We start from the raw sequence: 24,089 nt of genomic DNA on the forward strand, positions 1-24,089 counted from the left end.
ATTTCAAAGACGATATTAAATCTTTGGCAATCCAATTTGCTCCGAAAATAATGGGCTATTACAATTACGTGCTTCGTAAATTAGCCTCTTTTAATAGAATAACTGATGTACGATACAATAAAAAATAATATAATCTATGTAAGATGTATGGAGATGGTACGGGAGGGGGGCGAGAGGGGGGCGACATATATAGAGAAGATGTCAGCGGCTGTCGGCAGTGCGCCGGCGCAGACGTCGCCGTGATATTTTCCGCGCAAAGTTTGACAGTTTGTGTATTTACTCTGTGCGTATTTAAACACGATATACGGACTCTGATTGATTTTTTTTGGTAAGTCTATTATTTTTGACTCATTAATGAGATTATTAAAACGTAATATAAAAAATATAACAGTTATAGGCTTTGTTTGGTATAGTTAAATTATTATTAAATATAAATTTTATTTAATTGATGTGAAAGAATCAAATGAATTTTAATATTTATCAGCTTTAATGACGTTGCTGAAAGCAAGCAAGCAAAAGTTCAATTCGTTAATTCAATTTTTTTAACAGTTAACAGTTCAATTTAATAACAATAATAAAATAATTATTTGTTACAGATCTAAGCCGAGAAAGATTTTCAAAATGACTTTTATAAAGTCGCTGGTAAGTTTCCTTACATATTTATTTAAAAAAAAATCCCATTTTTCGTTACTTTTTGGAATTATCGAATATATTGTTATACTCAAACATTATGAAATAGGCTGACAATATATAGTTTTCAGTATTCTGCAAAATTTAACTTGAAGATAACGAAAATATTTTTATAGTAATTGTGATCCTAACGATCCTGTATTTTGATGAAATCAGGATTTTAAACTCGCTTAATTCTTTTGCGCGCTTCGCTGCCGCACTTACAGACATTTAATCCTCACTAAGGTATAACTTAAATGATTATTAGTGAGTATTAGACAATGTTTCTGAGTGAACAGTTAGGAATTCATCTAACGTTAGGGAGCGGGAAATTTCGGCGAACATGTCGTTAATTGCACGTAAACACAATAATAATTGTGAGCATAACGCGCTGTACGTGGGTAACCAGAGCGGAGCGCACTCTGCGCCGGCGCCGACACCGAGCCTCTTTATTTATCACTTACATAACCGCAACTCACGAGCTTCTCATTATATTAAAAAATGCATATTTAATATTCTAAACAACAGTTAAAAACTTCTTGACATTTGAAGATTTTGAACATTTACTAAATTCACGATGTAGGATACATACCGCAGTAGTTTTTGGAAATTTACGAACTATGGCGGTCTTGTCGATGGAATAATTTCCAGTTCTCCCTTTTTTGGGCCGTTCTCTTTACCTACTAATAAGACACACCCTAGTAGAAGTTACATTAAGTAGAATTTTAAATGATTATGATTATTTGCGCTATTTTCTATACGCATACTTTCTGTCTTATTGTTTTTATAAAATATTATTTTCCTAAGCTCAAATTGTATATACATTGCCGTCTTCATCTTCAGCTCAAAGCTTATTCACATTCATCTCTAGTCCTAACTTAGAGCATGAATAAAATAGATATTCTCTGATGTGCTGCACTAAGCGTGAAATATATTTGTTGTCATCATCTGAATACTAAATGTACAAGTTCTAGGTTACTCGTCTTTACCTGACACCGCCTCCACGCGAGATGTATCCTGCCTATAGAAAGTCTACGGAACTGGCCAACTGCCATGATTTGTAAATATTTGCACATTTAGCGACAATTTATATTCTACAATGCGGTTTGTACGACACAGTAGGCTAAAGTACATTCAACAAAAAACTTACGTTAATTAAAGATATTCGAATTGTAAGAACGAAGTAATTAAAATTAATAGTTATATAAAATTTTAGATTGTTTAATACTTTTAATGTACACCAAGTGTTATATAAACAGTTGCACTGTATTTCTTTTTAATTAGAAATTGCTTTAGATTAAAGGCACACACAGATTCTATTTTTTTTTCTCTTTTATTGCACTAGGCAGCTATTTGCCTTCAGCTTTGTTTATGGCTTAGCTTGCGAACAGATCATTTAAGAGACATCTGCAGCTTAACAGCAGCGTCAGCGTCAAAGCCTCTCCTCGTTAGTTTGACACAATGCGACTTGCGTCACAGCGGACCGCAATATGTTACGTCACCCGCCAACCCGCCATAGCACGCGACTCATGCACCATAGACATGCGCTCTATGCTTTATGACCAACTGTGCTTTCCTCTCTTTGTCTGCAAACACATTAAAGTTGTAACTTAAAAAAATATTAAGAAATTTTTAATATAGTCGTGTCGTTACATAACCGAGTTATTATAAAATGAGCAGTAATTAGAAAAAATTTAAAGACATATTTGATGCAAGAAATAGTCGTTAGATTTTATAAGTTACTGCGTAATAGAATTCCATTGCCAAATAAGGTAAACAGATGTCATAGAAAGTGAATATCGCACAACACTGTGAACTGCGACCCACTGAGGGGGAACAAACACCGCGAGTGCGGAATATGGGACCACAACTTGGTATTCTATCAAAGACTTTAAATACCATACTTTGACATTTTTAGATTGCAATTAACTTGTTTGTTTGATAATGAGAATAAGATAATACATGCAAAATCACAATCTTACTTCTTACTAATGTTATAAACGCCAATGTTTGGGTGGATGTTTATTAGAAGTTATCTCCAGAACAGCTGCATGAATCTCGCTGTAATTTGGTGCAGATATAGGACACGTCAGGTACTAATAAAATTTTTATTTTTATTTCCGCGCGGACGGAGTCTCGGACAACAGCTAGTCTTATAAATGTCGACCTTTCACCTTTTTAAGAATGCGCTAGATTTAAAGTAAAATGAGTTTTACCGTTTGAAGATGTTCGCTCAGTTGTAGTAAGTAGAAAGCGCTAAGAATGTCAAGGTCTCGGGATACGTTTCCGCTAGTTGTGTAACTCTCTCACACAACACAACACACAGACACACAACACATCGCCGACACACAGACACACAAACACACTGTTATTACTTCATTATCATAATTGCCGAACTGTTGAAACTATTTAAGTCTTTGTGTTATTGCATTTCGCCTCTTAAATAATAACAGCGTAATAAATAGTTCCGAGTATGTTACATACATACATAACTATATATGAATATTTAATATATGTTTATGTAGTTTTTTTTAATATGTTTCCGTATAGTTACAACGGCAAAAAATATGTTTCTGAATACATTTCTCAGGTCTATATTTACTTTTTATTCAAATGAAAATGTTTTAACCTACTTAACAGTGACCTATGGAGTTGTTAGTCGAGGTCAGTTCCCAAACATTAGCACAAGCGATTAATATTACATCCGAACAAAGAGTTGTTCAGAATATGTAATGTGGTAGCGGCGGCGATGCTGCGGCGATGCTGCGGCGGCGCGGCGGCCGCTCAGCGTGCGAACCAAACCATCGACACCTATTCAATGAGAGTGATTTATGGTGCGAACCGATGTGCACAATAACACCGCCGCGCACACTCCTCTTTCACAAACAATGAAAAGTGACATCAAACAAAAAATAATTGATTAAAATAATAATTAAGGTAATCGCGACTCGTGACTTTTTTGGTAAAAAATCGTTTTGTTAACTTAGATTTTTCTTCCATAATAAACTATTTTAGATTAGTAATCAATGATCACAATTTTTCATTGATCGTGTCATCATTTCCTGTCGGTTCTCATCTGTGCGACGAATCTATATACTTAGTTCCTGCTTGAGTAGTCAACAACGACTAGAGTGTATCATCGTGTGAAATAAATCCATGTTCTTATCGCAAGTTGTTCTTACATCAATGTAAATCAAACGATAATTCTACAAAACATTACATTCACTTTCAATCAGAACTATCTCAATATTTCAAACTACAGTTTTTCTGATTAGAAATAAAGAAAGTATTATTTCTGCTCCACATTTTAAACACTCGCTTCGGTCTAGGAGAGATGGGTTTCGGTCCCAAGTTAATGACGTCATAACTTTCCATTAAATGAAAATATCATGTCGTAGTGCTGTCATCTAAAAAAGTAAAAGCTTTTAAGGACAACATTAGTTCTCTTAAAAGTTAGTATTTATACATTAAAATGTTTCGCTGTATGAACTGAGAGATCGTAAATACAAAGAGAAGCTTTCCTCATAGGAAACGTTAGAGAGATAATCACTTTGCTCATTATGTTTTTGCTGTCTGTAGGAGAAACGACCTTTGTGTTTATAACATCGACATGTAACGCTTTCGAGAAAATAAATGAAAATGAATCGAAGCGTATTGTCGACAAATACAACATCATGCAGCAAAACAAGCTTCCTATAGAATAAAATCTAATCTAAATAAAAGTCGTCAGAACAAAGTTAACATCTAAAATGTTTAACTTCTTTTTAAAACAGATATAAACTAAATGTGCGAAATATTTCCCAACGTGTTCCGTTACTGCAATGCATATGAGATGCGAAAATAATTGCTCACATGTTGAAGTATCAGAATTTGCACAATTTTGGGAACAATTGTGTTTGTGCAATCCATTGTCAACATTTGAAACAGGCGCACAGCACGGCAACCGCGCAACTTTCAGTGAATTACTAACATAACTAATTTATAACATGGATGGATCGATGGATGGATGTTTGTTAGAAGGTATCTCCAGAAAGGCTGCAAGTAGAACTGGACAGGTAGGCTACAAATATTTTTTTAATTCTGAAGTCACGCGGTACTTCTACCTTATCATGATAAGTTGTATTATGCTTAGAACGTTATTAGTTTATAATAAGCAACACGTGTGCGTGTGTTTCCTGAAGGGCCACGAGGAAGTGTCGGGTTGCGGTCTGCGCGTCGTGTCGACCTCACCAATATTCTGCCATGAGTTGTGATGATAGAGTGTGACGCAATACCTCCTCACCACTGTCTCTGACGCAGTAGATAGTTGTAGATATATAGAATATGTTTATGAATTTTACTAAGGAAAGTTGAACTTTTTCTATTCTCATAGAAAAAAAATTAGTGTAAAGCTTCTTAGTAATCGGAATGTAAATATAAAATCAAGAGAACAAAAGACATCCTTGCGGTTTAGTGGCCCGAATAACTGTTTTCCCGCGATTTAAATAAACGCGGAAAGGAAGTCGACGCGTCGCCATATTTTAATATTTATTCGCATGTCCTAGTGAACACAGCGACGTTGGTCTCTTGTTCTGATAAGCCATCACTTTATATTATTTGGTTTATTATAACTTCGGTGCCAGAAATATTCTTTTTAATAAATGGAACAACAACAGATAACATTGGCAAAGTTTAATCTGGATGAATTATTTGTCGGCCGCGAGCGAGCGGATAACATCGTCATTCCCCCAGCCCAGTACCTGCCCCCCCCCCGTGCCTCTCCCCCGCAGCCACCGAAATCGCAACCGCAGAGCTTTAGCGCAAACCCTCGCAATTACAAAATAATATCAAAACAAAGCGCTCCTGTTTGCTAATTACTTTGTTCAAACAAGCTCAGAACAACACATCGCACGACTTGCTCTCAAATTAATTGTAACATTAATTCATTAATTTAGTACAACGCTAAAAACTAATTAAGTAATAATTAGATTGATGTACAACAAATTACTCAATTTGCATACAAGTCTGTATTTATTATCAACTGGCTCTATAATTGAATAAACTATTTTAAACACGCCACAATGCAAACTTACTTCCACAATGCACCGAAAAACAGTGAAATAGAAAGCGCGTGAGATCGACGAGATGATCCGAGTTAGTGCGCGTGCGCTTGCGACAGTTCACACCGCGGTCACAGCGACAGTTTATCCTCGAGCAGATAAATATCAAGTTTAGAGATTGTTGAAAGCGGTGTGATTTGAATTCGGTGCGCGCCCGCCGCTGAGGAAAACCTGATCACTTTACGTGATCCGCTTATAAACACCTCACACGTTCACAATTAAGTATAGTTAACATGTTGCCAGAGGAAACGTGGGTTGCTCACGGAAAGGTTTAAAAAAGCGGAATGTGAAACAACAACTACCAAAATATACTATATACGTTTACATGAGAGTGCAGTTGGAATCTATACATTATATGAGTTTATAACTACGTATACACGCGGCAATGTGAGACATTTCAAGTCAGAGAGCTCGTGTCAACATCAATCGTAAATATTAAACAGAGACAGTTGAAATATAAATAAGACATGTTTAGGTATTTTCCCAAAGGATATTAATATAAAAAAATCGCATCTTGAATTCCCAGGTATGCTTCCGCAGGTCACATGACACGTGTCTCATGTATGTATGTATCTGCAGTAAGTAGTAGCTGATGTAAACGGAAGATAGCACGAAACTATTGCAGTTCAGTTTACACAAACGATTTCCTTTCTTTCGTTTCCTTACAATTTTGTTTTGTAAACCATATTTCAGCTATATCGTGTGAACATGTCACGGTAAGGAAGTGATAACCAAAAGATGCAACGTGCTATTTTTTTCGATAAACATAAAAAAACCAAACTTTTTAATGTAATCATTTCTTTTAATTCTTGTACCAAATGTATCAAAATATTGTCTCAGTGCGATCTGTTTTATAAATAACTAAATTAGTTTTCAAGTAGTTTCCCAACTGATATGAATCTCATGTCGTCCCAGATGCCTCACGATTTTTGCACATCGCGTTCTCCCGTACCCGTGTGAATGTAACTCGAGACTTGCGCAAAAACACATCGCAAGCTACGGCGTGTATCTAAGTGCTACTGTCATCTCGTAATCTTTCTAATCAAAATGTTTCCAGAATTGATGAATATGACTCTCTTATACTCGCGTCACAACTCTGTCTCGTTATTCATCTTTTATCAGCTAAGCAATATTTCACTATATATTTAGTTTCATATTTTCCTATGTTCTTTGCAGTTGTTTGCCGGACTCCTTGCGGCTGTGGTGAGCACCAGCACGGCGCGGAAACACTACAAGCGAGATGGTCAGTACTTCTTAATCACGTTCGACTGTTACTAACACTAGTGGAGCCACTAGTGTGTCGCACCGTTACATCTCAAAGATTCATGACTTCACCGAGCGCAGTAATATATTATTTTAGTCCCTATAGAATTCTATTACTAGTTTAGCTACTTTTGTGAAAGTTGAATACGACAAAATAACTATAAGATTAACCGTAAGTGGTTGCGGTCATTACAACATGTACTGTAATGTCATATTATAATACTTGTTTATGAGCAACCACTTCAATTCAATTAGAACGGATTATTTCATATAATAAAAAAATAATAAAATAATTTTAATCGTTCGCCTTCAGCACCTCTGAGTTCTTCGTACCTACCACCGTCAAGCGGTGGCGGCAGACCGTCCTCTTCATACGGCGCCCCTCGGCCTTCGAGCAGCTACGGGTCACCCAAGCCATCTTCAAGCTACGGACCTCCGAAGCCATCATCAAGTTATGGGCCACCGAGACCTTCGTCTAGCTACGGCGCACCATCATCGAGCTACGGCGCCCCAGCACCAAAGCCATCTTCTAGTTACGGAGCCCCATCGTCGAGCTACGGAGCTCCGGCACCCAAACCGTCATCTAGTTACGGAGCCCCATCGTCCAGTTACGGTGCTCCCGCGCCCAAACCGTCGTCTAGCTACGGTCCCCCATCGTCGAGCTACGGAGCTCCGGCACCTAAACCGTCATCCAGTTACGGACCGCCGTCGTCAAGCTATGGTGCTCCCGCGCCTAAACCATCATCTAGTTACGGGGCTCCTTCGTCGAGTTATGGAGCACCTGCATCAAAACCATCTTCCAGTTATGGTGCCCCGTCTTCTAGTTATGGTGCACCAGCTCCATCCAGCTCATACGGCGCTCCATCGTCAAGTTATGGAGCTCCTTCGTCATCCTCACATGGCGGTTCAGCTCCATCGAGCTCATACGGTGCTCCCTCATCCGGTTCCCAGGGTTTCTCTGTGCCATCCAGCTCATATGGTGCTCCTTCATCTAGTTACGGAGCCCCATCATCGAGTTCACATTCAGTACCGTCGAGCTCCTATGGAGCGCCGTCTTCTAGTTACGGACCACCATCGTCGGGATCTCACGGCAGTTCAGCTCCATCCAGTTCGTACGGTGCACCGTCTTCTAGTTACGGAGCCCCGTCTTCAGGGTCTCACGGTGGATCTGCCCTATCGAGTTCGTACAGTCCTCCTTCTACCAGTTACGGCACCCCCGCAAAACCTCCGGCGACTAGCTATGGTGTACCCACCGGACCGTCGACAAGCTACGGTGCGCCGAAGCCTTCAAGTTCTTACGGCACACCATCTAGCTCATATGGCACTCCCTCTATTGGTCACGGCGGCGGCGGCTTCAGCAGCAGCGGTGGCAGTGCCTTCGGAAGTAGCGGCTTCGGCGGCAGTAGTTTCGGCGGCAGTGGCCCATCCTCCGGCTACGGCGCCCCATCCGTTTCGGCACCTTCTTCAAGTTATGGTCCACCTTCTACTTCCTACGGTACTCCATCGAACAGCTATAGTACTTCTAGCTCCGGACACTCTTCTGGAGGTCACGGCTCCGGCGGGTACTCCACTGGTGGGTCGGGAGGATTTTCCGCCGGTGGATCTAGTTCCGGTGGTCACTCCTCTAGCGGGCACGGATCCGGAGGCTACTCATACAGCGGTGCTGGCGGATACTCGTCGGACGGGGCTGGGAGCTATTCTTCCAGTGGCGCAGGAAGCTTCTCATCGGGTGGATCGGGCGGTTACTCAACGTCCGGCGCGGGAAGCTACTCGGCGAGCGGCGCGGGCGGCTACACTTCCGGCGGAGCTAGCGGGGCCGGCGGCTACGCTTCAGCAGGCTCCGGCGGGTACTCGTCGGGAGGGTCCTCGACCGGCGGCGGGTACAGTAGTGGCGGGGCGGGCCACGGGGGCGCTTCCGGCGGCGGTTACTCCAGCGGCGTGCCGGCCACCATCAACCAAAGCTACGATTCAAACGGCGGTTACGTGTATTAAGGAAACATTTAGGTATTTTTAAACTATAAATGGAACAGTCAATTATTTATCATGTAATGTTACCGTGCTTGTGGACATAGATTGCCATTTAAAGCAAAAAAACAATACTAAGGCTCATTGGAGGCAGGCAGATTAAAAGCAATATTAAAGCAGCAAATGTGTAAGAGTACAACATTGTAAACAAGTATTATCATTATTCGACATAGACATGTTGTGTACACGCAGTGCGGCGGCCATGCGTATGTGTGTGTATCTACTCTGTCAGCCTCCCCTCGCCCTTCACCCCCCCCCCCCCCCCCCCCCTGCCCCGGCCGCGCTGCTGACGCTTTTCTTTAGTTTGTAGTGAAAAGTATTAATTTAATCATTACTAATAAAATGTACAAAATCTAGATTAAGTGCGACGACGATCCTTTACGTAAATATATGATTTGTAAATACATTTGTTTTAATTACTCTGTGATGCCCTCAACATCTAAGCTCTCACGTGGCGTATAATTTGAGTATTAGTGATGGGATTCCCGGCACATTGTCATTCAATGATCACTGGATGCCGGCAACTTCAATCCACTAAAATAAATGAGGAATGTTTGTCTGGATTGCGTGGATACTAGTGTAAATAAATGCATTCAACATGCTATAAGTTTTATTTAGTTCGCAGAAGTGACTGCAGAGTTCACAACATTACACAGGTTTACATTTCCAAATATTCAACAAGGACTAGGAATAGGTCAATAGTAAGTATAACTACTAACTAACAGTGGACAGATCGCTTCCCAACGACAGCGCTTCTCCTACTCTCCTACTCTCCTATCTACTGAGGATCAACACAAATGGTATACATTTAAAATATAACAATTATCGAACAGATGTGACTTTTACAAAAATATTTTTTACTAATTTTATATGTTTCTTGATTGGTATACATTTTAAATATGTTTTAGTGAAGGATATTATCTTAGTTAACAATATTGGAGATACTTTGATAATTTATATGAAGAAAATTAAGTGACCGGTATCAAAACCTTCACAAAAAACGCAAAATATAAATTCTGCTTTAGGCTCATTACTAGCTAAATAAAGATCATCAGGTATAACGATGTAATCGTCCTCCTCTATAAAGCTGGTCCATTAGGAAGCGACGTGTAAGAACAACAACAATGTCTAACTCTACACTTAATATATATTATATATATGATATGTATTCGTTCCACACTAAATTACTTTGATATGTTTAAGTTACACATTTACATATACATAGATAATATATAAGTCACATTTATATGATATGTATCGTGGCATCGTTGTCATAGCGAGACGACAATAAGAGGCAGGTGACTTATCACAAACATCCATACACAATCAGCAAGGTAGGTAGGTACATACACTCTAACACATATTATTATATCTATATATCTATTCGTTAATAGCGATATAAATCTCTCATAAAAATAATTCAAAAGCTTGATTACATCGTTCAATAACGCCTTCATATAAAGAGATATAATGACAAATACTTTACAAATATGTTCATAGACAAAAGCGTACTCACACAGAGGGTCGGTCGGGTTGCTCGAGGGCAGGGCGAACACTTACATATACATTGATATTATTTTCAACACCGATACATTTAAACTACATTAAAACAGGCAATGGACGCTGCCAGTGATAAATTCTCATTTCAATGAAATGCTAAATGATTTAAGAATAACCTTTTTCATAAGTAGAAGTAGGCCATCACCATTTTTCCTTTGTTTGCTTTACTCTCAGTTAAAAATACATTCGTATTCTATCTCCCATAACTTGCCAAGTTGAATTCAATCTGTTTCACACAACAGACAACAGTTGTTCACAAAACAGTTCAGAGAACCTGATAATAATCACTGATAACGTCCTCATGCCAGAAAAGATCGTCAACCGTCCCTAAACTAGTGTGATGGCAAGCGCACATGTTACATCTATAAACAACAAAACATTACGTAAATTCGTAATCCAAAGTGAGCGCGCTAACTTTAAAGTAAACTTGTGCAGAGCTACTCTCTGTAGCTGATACAACAACTATATATAAATATCAAAATATACGGAGCTAAATAATAAACTTTTCTAAATAGGTCTTTTCATCTAAATAATAACAGATGCTTTAGAAGCGATTGTTTCTTTTATACGTATTTTATTATGTAGAAAGGAATAAGTTTACTAAATTGTGATCGGCGGCGGCGCGACGAGATGTCAGTTCGCTCAGTGACCGTCTCTGACCGCGCCTACATTCCGCCTTACTACGATAATTGACTTAAATAAGGAATCCTCTTCGATATAAACAATTTCATAAATAATTACATTTCATCTACTATATTTATAAGTTCACATATTGATATGTATGAGTTTCATTATGTTATAATTAATAATAACATCAAATATCTTTTTAGCTACAATATATAATAAGTTTCTCTTAAACACACAACAAATATAACACATCCATTATTATAATAATATATCTATTGCTTCTATAGTTGTACTGCCTACACATCATAAGATATATCTGATATGTTTACAAACAACCATTTTGGTTTTTTAGTTTTGATTTTTAACTTTAGCACACGGAAAGATCGCGTATTGGAAGATATGACATTTGTAAGTTTGAGCAGCGACAGTGACATCAACCTTAGCAGATACAAGTTACGTACATTGAGGCCCAGGCCTTAGCGGCCATAGACAATATGATCCTTTAAAAGTTTACAGTTTGACGGTGCGACCTACTGGAGTGCAAATAGACAGGGCGGGGAGAGTCGTCGTCGTCTTCTAGTCCATTCGACTTAATAGATACGGGGATCGTCTCAGAAGGCCGTCTGCTTGCCGAAGGGCTGGACGGGCGGGGGGGCGCTGCTGTTGCCGAAGAGGGGGGTGGGGCCGTCGTTGGGGTCGTCGAGGTCGTCGTCGGGCTCGAGGGCGGGGTTGACGCGGCCGGAGCGCTCGTCGGGCCCGACCAGCGTGGAGGCGGCGCCGTACAGCCGGCCCGGCACGCCGCCCAGCACCGACATCTGCTCGCCCGCCTCCGAGGGCTCGTCCACGCGCCGGATGTCCTCGGGGATGTTCACCACGCAGTTGAAGTAGTCAGACTCCGGGCTCAGGTAGCCGCCGTTGAATAGGAATCTAGACCACACAATACCATACAATCAATAAATAGCCAGCCCATTACATAGAACTTTTACATGGACTATTTAGAACAGTGTTTATTTCTTCTATTCTATCTCCTACCTACATTTGCTAAAAATTAAACAATGTTATAGTTAAACCGGTTACATACTGTATATTAGAAATACATTTTATGAAAGGAATTCGAAAGTGAATCTTAATGTAACTACCATCTTGTGAGTAATTAACATTTTAATGTGCGCGTCGCGGAATCAAAAATAGCGTTAATTTACAATTATATTCTGTAAGATCAGACACGTGATGCGAGTTAACACTGTGCACTTAATTATCACCAATTGTAGAATTTCGTACAAAATGAAACAATTACATAATTATGTACAGAATATTCCAAAAACGTTTGTGAAAGCTAAAAATAAATTGAAAGCATTCTGCCTCGTGAAAAATACGGCTGTAGAAATATAAATATAAAGTACGTCGCGTGATTGAACGAACATTGTCGGAGAAACATTGCCGTGACGAGAAACATAAAATAATGTATGTAAGATAACAAGAAAAAAAAGATGCAGAAAAGTTAAACAAAAGCGCAATCTTTTATGCGTGTGTCACTCAACAATCGGCAAATATCGGCACAAAAATTAACTAAATATTTATTTCAGACAAAAAGGAATTGCGCTTTTCAAGACGATGTTTAATGTAAAATTTAGTTACTAACAACCTAACATTGTATTTAAACTAAATTAAGACCAAGAACTTACTAATACGTAATATTTATTACAACACAATTTTGACAAATTATTAAATACTAGTATTTAACTGACCGTCAACAGTGTTCGACATCTCGAAACACATATACGTGAGAATAAATGACTTAAACAATATAAAAATATTATAAAATAAAATGTAAAAGTATAACGATGGAGGAGACGAGAGTGCACTTAGAGGTAGAGAGGTGGCGCGAGATGAGATCAATACAAGAAACAGGTCACACGGAGGTCGTCACTTTGTTACACTACAAGTAATACAACGTTTCTTATATCTTTTTTAAAAATACTTTTATGTTACTTATAACACATGTTTTATAAATTTGTTCTGTTACTAAACAGATGTATTTTATGCATAAAGTCAATTGAATCTGAAGTTAGGAAAAGCTCCTTTTTAAGTTTATTTATATGAATTATTCTTAGAAGAGAAAATTAAGTTTGCGACACGAAGAGAGGCAATGAATTTGTTTGTGCCGCGCCGCGCAAATGTTTGTTCCTTAATTTACTATTCAAATCAATTTGACTCTTGACAATTTCAGCAAAATTTCATTATCATATAAAAACTAAACCAGATTATTTTATTATGAATAATTTTACAAGTACGTTATTGTTATTAGCCGCCTTCTATTTAAATGTTTTCTTTTACATTACTTAAAACGTAAATAATTTAATTGACTTACACTGACAGCCAGGAGATGAAAGCGAGCGTGAATAGCGAGAGCACCATGGCCATGGTGCGGAATGGGAACAGCTGCACCTCGTTGTCGGGATCCCAGCCCGGGTAGTGGATGAGTGCGGGCAGACCCAGCAGCTTCTCACCGCCCGAGAGCCGCACCAGCAGTGCGACGATGTAGGCCGCCAGTGAGCCATAAGTGTTACAGTGCCGCTTGAAGTGCACCACCATTAGCAGCTGCGGGAACAGGATCACGTACACCAGGTCCGAGCACATCGACCTGCCGACAAACACACACACCGTCAACACTACGTGTACAAACACCTTGCTCACATTAGCTAAACAGGTATGAAATAATTGTTTCTCGTAACACGGTATGGGTACGGAAAGATATATCTCAACCCTTCCTTTACCATGCCGCAATACTTAATTATAAAATACTCGTAGAATGTCATTCTGCAGGTAACTACATGATTTTAGTCATGAGATTTTACGTATAACGCATGCGAAATTCAATCATTTAGCCGATGGATTTCCTATTAAATCATGCAAGCCACCTCCTCCAGTTCTCACACCAGCGACGGAAACCCCCTATGCCCCTCACATCCATTCCCCACACCCGCACACCCCACACGTCACCTGGTCGGGTGGCGGGCGAGCAGCGGGCGGGCGCTGGTTCATTTCATTCAGTGGCCTCGTATTTTCCTACGACTGTTTGATTAGTTCCTGTTGGTTTTTAATTCGCGATCCAATCGCAAGTTGGCGAGGTTTCTGTTTGCCGGAATAAACCTTTTACATTTGCCCTGTATTTACTTCCACATAATTATTTACGATATCGATAGAAACAATCCTTTATCTATTTTGATAACTACATATATCTGTTGCACGTAGCTTTGTAGCACTTTGTATCTTTGTAGTTTTGTTTATTGATGGTCTTTGTCTCGTAAGAATACATTATATAATTTTCAACAAAATATATTTTTTTTGACTGCATTGAAAACCAATCTAAATTAAAGCTATCTTTATTTAATCACAAAATATCGTTATTCTATTCATGCATTTAATTATGCGTGTTATTATTTAGGCACGCAACGTATCTTTTCAAAGTAGATATATTATAATGATGATAGAATGTTACCGCCTTTTATCTTTGTTACGAGACGAGAATAATGTAAGTGCCGCTGTCGGAGCGCGGCGGCAACTTTTAATTAATAATTATACAAACAAGTGGTGCTCCTCTAAACTCTAAAGATGCACTTCAATAAATTATATTGCAATATCTTTATATCAATATCTTACAAACGGAGACACGCTGATTAAATTTTAAAATCAGCTAACTACATTGCTTATTACATTTTTAAAACAGCTAACTTTTAAGTCAAGACGCGTTAATTTGCAACGTAGGGTAAACAACATGTGTACAGAGTTAAGTTTCTATCAAAATGTAACCGCCAAGATGTTCATTAGGAAGGCACCGTAGCGTATGTACCGAACTTACCACAAGCCGTATATGGAGGGAATGGTGAGCGCCATCACAGTGGACAGAACGCCCACCACCAAGATGGAGACGCGCATCACCCAAATGATCTCCATCTCCGAGGCGTTCTGTCTGAAGATCAGCTTGTACACATTCCTGACCACACAAACATGTTATTGTTATATCGCAGTGCAGCTTTTAAAAACTCACTTATACAGTGGTGCAATGGCAGTGCAATGGCGCGTATTCCTAACTTGCTCGATGGAGTACTAAAGAATGTTTAATTTGTATATTAGTATTTAAGCCAGCAATATTACTTAGTATTTCTTATCGTAGTGAACAACATAACTATCTTAGCTTACCTTTTTAAGGGAAATTTTATAATATCACTTAATTCATTGCATAACAGTTATTTTAAAATTTGTTAGATCGCAAGTCTCAGTCGCAACACATAAATTTTTACTTCATAAAACATTAGGCGATAGCAAGGCACCTGGCAAACATGGAGGAGGCGCTGAGCACGCTGGAGTCGGCGGAGGACATGACGGCGGCGGACACGGCGCCCAGCCCGAAGAAGCTGACGAAGTCCGGCGTCAGGTGCTGAAGTACTAGCGGCAGGATCATGGACGTCTGGTCCGACGTCAGCTCGCCCTCCGGCGTCAGCTCGCCGTGGAAGTTCGTCTCGTTCCATGCTGACACAAAATGTTTTTACTTAGCAATTCTTATGATTGAATGTCGTGCTTTAAGAGGTAATGCATGACAAGTAATTATTTACCGGTGGCTTTGGCGATGGCACCGATGAGTACGGGCGGTATGGCCATGAAGATGCACCCGATAGCCGCCACGTAGGACAGGATCTGCGCGCGTCCCGCAGTCTTGCTGCTCAGCACGCGTTGGAAGTATACCTGGACACACAGACAAAAAGTAATTTTATATACTATACTAATGTTAGTAGTAGTTAGTGATACAAAATAATTATATTAGTGTTTACCTGCCACGGTATCCCTCCAAAAATGAGCAGGAGTCCATAGTCAGCATAGAACCAATAGTAGTTGGGGTCGATGCTGCCGATCCAATCGACCTCCATGGAGCCGAGAGGCTTGACGTGGTCGTTGGCCCACGCGAACGGTATGCACATCCACAGACCGAGGAAGATGCAGAACAGCTGGATGACATCGGTGTAAGCCACTGAGTACAGCCCGCCGAACAACGTGTAGAAGACCGCCACGCACGCGCTGAAGATCACCGATGTGCGGTGGTCCATGTCAATGATAACCGCCAATGTCGCACCTAAGTGACAAAGATTGTGACACAGACAGGTAACAGACAATATAAAACATCAAAGAGGAATCTCTTACTGACAAAACCGACGCTATAACACGACCCCGTTTAAGAATTGAGGGCAACACATCCCCTTCATTAAACCACGTCAAAGACACAAAGTTGTGTTACGCGTTGTTACTGGAGGAATTGCCAACGCCCCAGTTTATTAAAACGATTACTCAGTTAAATTAAATGTTGATGTGACGACAACTTTAGGGTCTAACGCAATTTGTACAAGTAGGTATGCTTATATTTCTCAAAGTTGCCGTCTTTTTAATGTGTCATTCAATAATTCGTTACTTAATAAAAGGATAATAAAGAAGACAATAAATAATCTTCTTTTTATTGTTAACTTAAAATCTTCACTTTGATGTGTACACATACATTTATTATTGATAAAAATCTGCTTATGATGAATGTGGCATATTTTCAAAGCGATTTCGCATGTTGGGAAACAAGTAATGTCTCGGGAGCGCAATTTACCTGAATCATTATTTGTAAAGATGAGTCGCGACGTCGCGCGACCCGGGGGACGACCCTATTTCTCACACGGATGGGGAGCGACCCCACTTTATTTGCGCAAGACTTACAATTATTATTTTTTTATGTTATAAAGAAACAAAGCAAGTCACTATTGTATGAGCTTGAATGAAGACCTACATACATAAATACAGATTTCCTGTACTATTTATTTTAACTGAAACGAAATTTGGGAAGTTTGTCGTCGATGTCGATGTCATCGATTCCACAGATCGCTTAAAACTGTCACTACACTCGTGCTCCTCGGAATCATATTAAGTAATTACTTGCTGAAGAAAACATATTTTTTATTAATTCTTCTGGGGCACATCCAATTCGCAAAAGATTTATAATATAAAAGTTATGATGGTTTTCAACGTGTTTTATATGTTCGTTATAGATTTGCTGTTCAAGTTGATGCTGCGAGGGCAGAGGCTGGCCGGTCGCCAATTCACGTGGAGTGGACACGAACCTTTGTCTCACGAGGTTCTGTTCAAATAAATGAATTTACAATAACATCTTTTTCCCTTTTTGCTGTTTAAATATTCTTCTAATTTTCTTCTTAAAATATTGTAAATGAGAACATCAATATGTAGGTTATGCATATTGAATAGAGTGTAAGCAAGGGGTTCGTATCGGAAGGATATTTTTATTTTATATACTTTACAACTTGTAAAAGTCTTTTTCGGATCAATTTGTCTACTAAATTCTGTTTCTTTTGAAACAATTTTCTCTATAAATATCAGTTCCCTCGTTATGAATATTACATTAGTGTTTGTAGGCACCGCGCCGCGCCGCTACGAAACACGAACCGATCCTAAACCCTTTGCATATTAAACAGCGTCTGTTCTAACTGACGACACCTACACAAGTTGCTATTTACTATACATTTGAATATTATCGTTCGGCATAATTTGAAGCATTGTAACAGATCCAAGTGAGTGATATTAAGTAATCGTAATAATATCTAATGTGAACACTTTCTAAAAGAATACGGTGGCGTATTCTCATGCATTTACTTCACATAATCTTTTACATGAGTTCACTTTGCAGGAGTTCTACTTACGCTGGTCATTAATAACACAAACAATATTCTCACCGAGCGCCGCCAGGATGCCGGCCGCCCAGAAGACCTCCCCACAGAGCGCGGGTAGGAAGAGCAGACCCCCCATGCGGCTACCAAAAGAGTCCTGTAGGGGGTCCAACATCGTCACGTAGCCTTGCTTGCGCATCGGGTTCGCGAAGAAGATACCCCCTGACGACAACACGACAACATCAATACGGGAAAATGTAAACATGGTAAATTCACATATTCATAAGTATGAGAATATTATGTCTCGAGTAGTATGTAATTTGCGCAAACTTCTGGCGACTGTGACATACGATAATTTGTTTACATTATGCATTTGTTTAATACAAAAGTTTGACTTATTTTAAAAATAATTTTACGAACATAATTATTTAAAATGATAAAGAGACGTTAATTTAGTTACTTTAGTTTAATAAAATTAAAAGTACGGACCGGTCCGAAAGTGGCGTGTTTGTTTCCGGAAATAGAAAAGCACCGCGCAGACAGTATTGATTCCGCAGCGGTTATACGAGCATGTGCGCAGCTCGATTTTATTATAAAATTATATGATTCTTAAATAAATACTGCTTTTAAAGCCAACATGGAGATGAGTTCATTATTTTTAACTCTACACCTCATACATATTTTAAAGGCTTAGAAATCTTATCAATTACTTACTACTAAAATCATCAAGTAATAAAGTCAATAACTCTTCTAAGTTATCAACAACGTACTGAACAGATGAGTAATAGGACGAAGAAAGGGTGGAGTACTCACCGAAGACCAGTGAGAGGGCGTATCCGAAAGGTGCCTGGCACCAGACCAGCCCTGACGTGTAGATGGCCTCCGCCGTTCCGTTGATGTACCCGCCACCCACCCACGTCGCTGCACCGATCATACACAAACATACGATTATGGGTATCATCTCTATATACTCGTACCATCCTGGGTAGGGATTCTGCGTTATATTAATAATAAGCGACATAATCTATTATCAGTCCATAAGTGGACTGAATATAACCCGGCGCACTACTATAGTAACGTATTTTATGTGATGCGTACATACTTATGTATAATCAAAGAAGTTTCTTTTGTTATCGATTACAATTAAATATTAAGAAGACAAAGAAAGGTAACATTTTCATTGCCTCAAACTAAACTTGAATATGTATTTGATTTAGGACAGCGACTCGCTCTGCCAATCGATAACCATTTTGAAGCTGAACAGTGTTTAATCTGAAGTCTTTCGAATTTCGTATCGTCCAAAAGCTATACATCTAACAGATGAAGAAGTCTGTGCTATAGTTGTTTCCATTCTGATTTGATTGTACATAAAAACCTGGAAAAAAAATTAGGAAGACTGACCTGTCATGGTGAATATACCGACGAAGAGGCCGATGGATCTACCGGCCAGCATAACCTCCTCCTCGGAGTCGTTGCCCGGTGGCTTCTTGCGGCCCGCCCATATGCCCACCGCTAAGATCAGCACGTAGAACAGGATGATGGAGATCACGCCCGCTATGTTGATCATCTTGATTGCTTTGTGTGCGCCTTGCCTGTCCTACCACACACAAACACATGCTATGCTATACCATCACTTACTCGAATATATTGTTATCACAATATTCACCTTTCAGGAATTGCATGTTGATAACTTCTATTGATATAGACCAATTACATAAATGGTCATCATCCAGCCTTACTTTATTATCCATTCTGTCATTGTCTCTATTATACATATGTGTATACAGTAGTATTTTTATTCCCGTAAATTGAGAAAGATTCGAACAAAAACGTTTGCCATAAATGTTCTACATCAACTACATCTGTAATCTACAAAAAAACTCGTGCAACTGACCTTGTGAAAGTTCCTCTGGACTCCTGGCTGCGGCGACCGCAAGCTCAGCACCTCACAGCACGGTACACTTCAGGTTATACGTTCCCCAAAACACTCTCATTTAAATCCCACGAGCACTGGTCATATGCACTCTATGCGCTCGAGGGGAGCGGGCGGGCGGCGCTAAGCGCGCAGCTGTCGCCCCATCGGAGTGACGTCTTCTGCGAAGGGCTGTTCCTGGTCCTGAAGCTTAGCCCGCACATGAGGTGCCAGCCTCCTGCGTCCCGAGCCGCGTTACATAAGTCACGGAGGCACGTGCGCCCGACTGACAGCGGCCGGGCCTGGCTGCGCCGCCGCCCGATCGATTCCCTGACGTCATTGGCTGCCGCGCGTCCGCCCTGCGCATGCCCCGCGCCTCCCACTCAACCTACGTCCCACGCTCGCGACTGCTTTTATTATGCTACCTATACATTGCTGTTTCAAAGCTCACGCAAAAGCTCTCCAGTCAAAGAGAAAATGCTGCAAGTGACTTGGCAAGCGATCGAAACAAATTCTAAAAATATTAAAATGGACCTCGTGAGGGAATGGTACGGTCTCGTTTTCCCATTGACAAATTGATTCAATACGAAGAAGCGAAGCAGCCTTGGAGTCACCATCGGACACTTCGATGCCTGAATGTTACATTTTAACTATGACATAAAACATAATCTCAATAAGGTTTATAAAACCTTCTGCACCGACCCCACACGAGTAGGCTAAGGCCAGCAAGAAGATAAAAAATAATCTCAATGTTTAATGTTTCATTTAATACAAATATCCCAAAATCTGTTTATTTATAATGCGCATGATGCGTATGTCCCTTATTTTGATTTAAAAGTTGCCTATAGAACAGAATATCTCGAAATTAATCTGAACCTTCGAAATACAAACATACAATAACAAGTTCCAGCGGCCATCTTGATTGAACTGTCAACTTTATTGACAGTTAAAATCAAAACGTCAGCTCTATTGAGCGTTGACATTTTGTTATATTAGAATTTTTTTATCAAAATTTTACGCAAAAATATATAGTATTCATCTATTTTATAATGATTTAAAATTGTGAAAATTCAAGTAGCGAGGAAAACAAAAAAATCAAAATGCATGACAAGGTTTGCACGGCTGTTTTATATTCAAATTACTAAAATTATTTTTCTATAGCATCTGATACCGCTTTGCATTCTTCGACATCGTAACAGAATAAGTAGAGTAAGCAATACTTTGACACAAAATTAAATCATAAAATTCTAGGATTCTCAACATGGGAAATGTTGTAAGTGAGTACAATGATCAATTTTCTTAAAAGGATATGGATTTAATTTGTCATCAGATTCAGATTACTACTGCTGTTTGCTCCTATGCAATACTAGTTTTTTGCCCGCGGACCAATTAGGAGAATTAAAAAAACAATCTAATAATAAACACAGCCTATATTATTCAACAGTTTTTGAGTTTATACCTTACATCCAAAAATAAAAATCTTTTCTTTTTATATTTAGTATAGACTAGCGGTCGCCTGGGATTTTTAAAAAGTATCCCTACGAAATCGAGCCACATCATTCGAATTTATAACTTTAAGAAACGCAAACTTGCGGACAGTTACATAGACAAGAATTATTAATAAATTTTTTTTTGTTATAAGCAACGCACATTCATCGTGTCTTCATATTATTTTTTTTCGATGCTACAAACATTTAAATTTTATTAATTTTATAAATACATAAATTGATTATATGTTTCGGCATCGTTCAAGATCCTGCGGCTGGCGGATGTGTGGAAGACGTGCAACAAGATCCGCGCGGCTACCTTCCGCGTCGGCCTTAACCTGTGGGACTGGTATCGCCCCCTCGACCCAGATGGCAACTGCTTGCTCTCAGGTGCACTGCTACTTACTTCTGTGAAGACATGACCCACTTTGAAATAGGTCATGTCTTCCGACACAGCTACTAAGTAACTATAATATACTTACATATATAACTACCCCTTTATAAGAGACATCTTTATGACCGGCTTGTGCTAAAGTTAAGAGAATTTATTTATAATGTCTGACAGAGTCAAAGTTCGTGTCGATCCTGGCGGGCCCGCTGCGCCCCGTGGTGGGACTATCGGACTCGGAAATCTCACAGCTGGCAGACTACTTCCGCGCGCAGGACGGCCGCGTGCACTACCACCAGCTCTGCCAAATCATACACGGCGAGGGTGAGCCACATCGCGCCCTCTGAACACCATATGACCTTGTACTGTGTGCATCATACCGCAAACAGTTGCCCTCGACCACAACGATTATATAATAGTGCACAATTCGCCTCTCATACTCTATATATTGTTGATGTTCATTTTTACTGCCTTTGTTTATGGTAACTAAATAAACATGAAATATAGATCAAGTAACTGTGTCTTTCTTATAAAAACAAATAATTACTGAACTTTTCGCAATATGCAAGCAAACAGAAAACGAAGATGAGTTCAACATCATTCGATGTTAATGGTTTTTTATGAAGCAAGATGGGTTGTGGTGTAGATGCGAGCGACCGTAGCCGCACCTCGGCCGACTGCATCCTGGAGGCGTGCCCGCCGCCACCGGAGCCGCGCTGCCATACACTGGACCAGTGGCAGACGCGCCGGCTGTGCTGCCTGCTCGCCACCATCGCCGCCCGCGACCTGCCGCTCAGACCCTACTTCCAGGACTATGAACTTGTCAGTAATATCTGTCTATTTTAAACTCAGCAATTTTATAACCCTAGATAATGAGTCTCTTTATAACGTCCATCAACAGGTGGCCAAAAATGACGGCCGCATCACATTCGCTCACTTCGCTCGGATCCTTCACTTTGTCGGCGTGATCCTGTCCCCCGAGGACTTCAACCTGATCGTGCGCCGGTTTATCAAGGACTCCTACACGATAGACTATGTCGAGTTTCTTAAAGCTGTCGAGGCCGTCAAGAAAGAAGGAATACAAGGATTGGGACCGGTAAATTTTATCAATTTTTGATATGTGAAAGATTGATGATTGATGAAGATTGATGGAAAATTGAGGATTTTAAATCGATGTTAATAAACAAATATGATTTCGCGCATGTTCAGGCTTACCAGCACCCGGGCGCCGTGCTGGACACGACGCTCCCAAAGCTGTCAAGGCCGGAGGTGGAGGCGGGGCGGCCGGGCTCGCTGCTGGGTACCGAGGTGTTTCACCCCGCGCTGCAGCCACCGCGCCCCCCACGCGCTCTGCTCGACGTCATGCTCAGGGTGCAAGAGTTTGTACTCCAACGGCGGATCAGGGTTTCTGAGTATTTTAGGGTTAGTACTTTTTTATTATCCTATGAATATACACAACATTCAATATTAGATATTTTAAGAATCGTTCACCATCTATTGGTATCGATCGTTGACAGGACTTCGATGCGCTGAACAGCGGCCGAATAATGCCGCAGCAGTTCCGGCGCGCGATGGACGCGATGGGGCTGGGCAGCGTGATATCAGAGCAGGAGGCTGCCTGCATCGTGCGCCACTACCTCGACCCTAACGACAAGGAGCGCGTCTGCTGGAGACCTTTCGAAGATGATTGCGACCAGGGTATGTTGTCCTTTGAAACTTGTGCTCAGTCGAAATTCATGACATTTCTTATTAGTAACTAATGGATTTATCTCCTCGTCTAGTATTTACAGTGAAAGAACTGGAGAAGCACCCCGAGGTGGACCCGGGCGCCATGGCCGCCGTCATCGCCGAGCTGCCGGCCTCGGGCTCGGCGGCGGAGAAGCACCAAGTGGCGAACGAGGACCTGGATCTAGCAGAAGCAGCGCTGTTGCGCATCAGAGCGGCTTGTAAGGAGAGGACTATAGACTTAAGACCTATTTTCGGTGACTATGACAAGTAAGTTTGTGAAGTCTTTGTTTGTTAAAGGCTCATTCTTTTAGATAAACCATATTCTTCATTTTTATTTCGTTTTGTTCATTTTGTTTTGTTAATTATTTAATATAATACGTTAATGTTCACTGGGCCTAGTCACTAATTGTATATAATGTCGTCAGACGGCGTTGTGGGCACGTGTCCCGCAGCGTGGTCCGCAGCGCACTGTCGCGCGGCGGCGTGCTACCGGCGCCGGCGCACATGCGCGCGCTCGAGGCGCGCTACCTGGACGACTGCGGTTTCAACTTCATAGCTTTACTCAATGACGTACGTTTTACTTATGAGTACATATACATGTAGAGACTATATCTT

General features: G+C 40.3%; 3 protein-coding genes across 5 annotated transcripts in view; 2 read left to right on the top strand and 1 right to left on the bottom strand.

Annotated features, from left to right (window-relative positions):
• Positions 1-219: 219 nt before the first annotated feature.
• Positions 220-9,308, top strand: Muc91C (Mucin 91C). 2 transcript variants are annotated; one of them, XM_013312517.1, is made up of 5 exons: positions 220-326; positions 596-642; positions 6,945-7,011; positions 7,345-8,816; positions 8,850-9,308. In XM_013312517.1, the coding sequence occupies exons 2-5, from the start codon at positions 622-624 to the stop codon at positions 9,021-9,023; spliced, it is 1,734 nt and encodes a 577-aa protein (XP_013167971.1). In that variant the 5' UTR covers positions 220-326; positions 596-621; the 3' UTR covers positions 9,024-9,308. The 2 variants fall into 2 exon arrangements, with proteins under 2 accessions (XP_013167971.1, XP_013167962.1); XM_013312508.1 differs by having other exon boundaries at positions 7,345-9,308.
• Positions 9,309-9,665: 357 nt separating this feature from the next.
• ChT (choline transporter) lies at positions 9,666-20,175 on the bottom strand. 2 transcript variants are annotated; one of them, XM_013312548.1, is made up of 10 exons: positions 19,854-20,175; positions 19,361-19,551; positions 18,773-18,880; positions 18,026-18,181; positions 16,076-16,374; positions 15,860-15,989; positions 15,578-15,776; positions 15,106-15,240; positions 13,615-13,887; positions 9,666-12,170 (listed from the first exon to the last, which is right to left on the bottom strand). In XM_013312548.1, exons 2-10 carry the CDS (start codon positions 19,524-19,526, stop codon positions 11,855-11,857), a joined length of 1,782 nt encoding a protein of 593 aa, XP_013168002.1. In that variant the 5' UTR covers positions 19,527-19,551; positions 19,854-20,175; the 3' UTR covers positions 9,666-11,854. The 2 variants fall into 2 exon arrangements, with proteins under 2 accessions (XP_013168002.1, XP_013167993.1); XM_013312539.1 differs by having other exon boundaries at positions 19,361-19,556.
• Positions 20,176-20,948: 773 nt separating this feature from the next.
• The window catches only part of LOC106116989 (uncharacterized), a 5,953-nt gene continuing 2,812 nt past the window's right edge, over positions 20,949-24,089 (top strand). The window contains exons 1-9 of the mRNA XM_013311058.1: positions 20,949-20,983; positions 21,625-21,748; positions 21,924-22,070; positions 22,393-22,568; positions 22,648-22,842; positions 22,956-23,168; positions 23,264-23,444; positions 23,528-23,741; positions 23,900-24,044. Coding sequence (XP_013166512.1) covers positions 20,972-20,983; positions 21,625-21,748; positions 21,924-22,070; positions 22,393-22,568; positions 22,648-22,842; positions 22,956-23,168; positions 23,264-23,444; positions 23,528-23,741; positions 23,900-24,044 — 1,407 coding nt within the window. The 5' untranslated portion in view covers positions 20,949-20,971. The remainder of the gene's footprint in view (positions 20,984-21,624; positions 21,749-21,923; positions 22,071-22,392; positions 22,569-22,647; positions 22,843-22,955; positions 23,169-23,263; positions 23,445-23,527; positions 23,742-23,899; positions 24,045-24,089) is intronic.

The sequence above is a fragment of the Papilio xuthus genome, unplaced genomic scaffold (genome assembly GCF_000836235.2).
Source record: "Papilio xuthus unplaced genomic scaffold, Pxut_1.1 DF829567.1, whole genome shotgun sequence".
Lineage (NCBI taxonomy): Eukaryota > Metazoa > Arthropoda > Insecta > Lepidoptera > Papilionidae > Papilio > Papilio xuthus.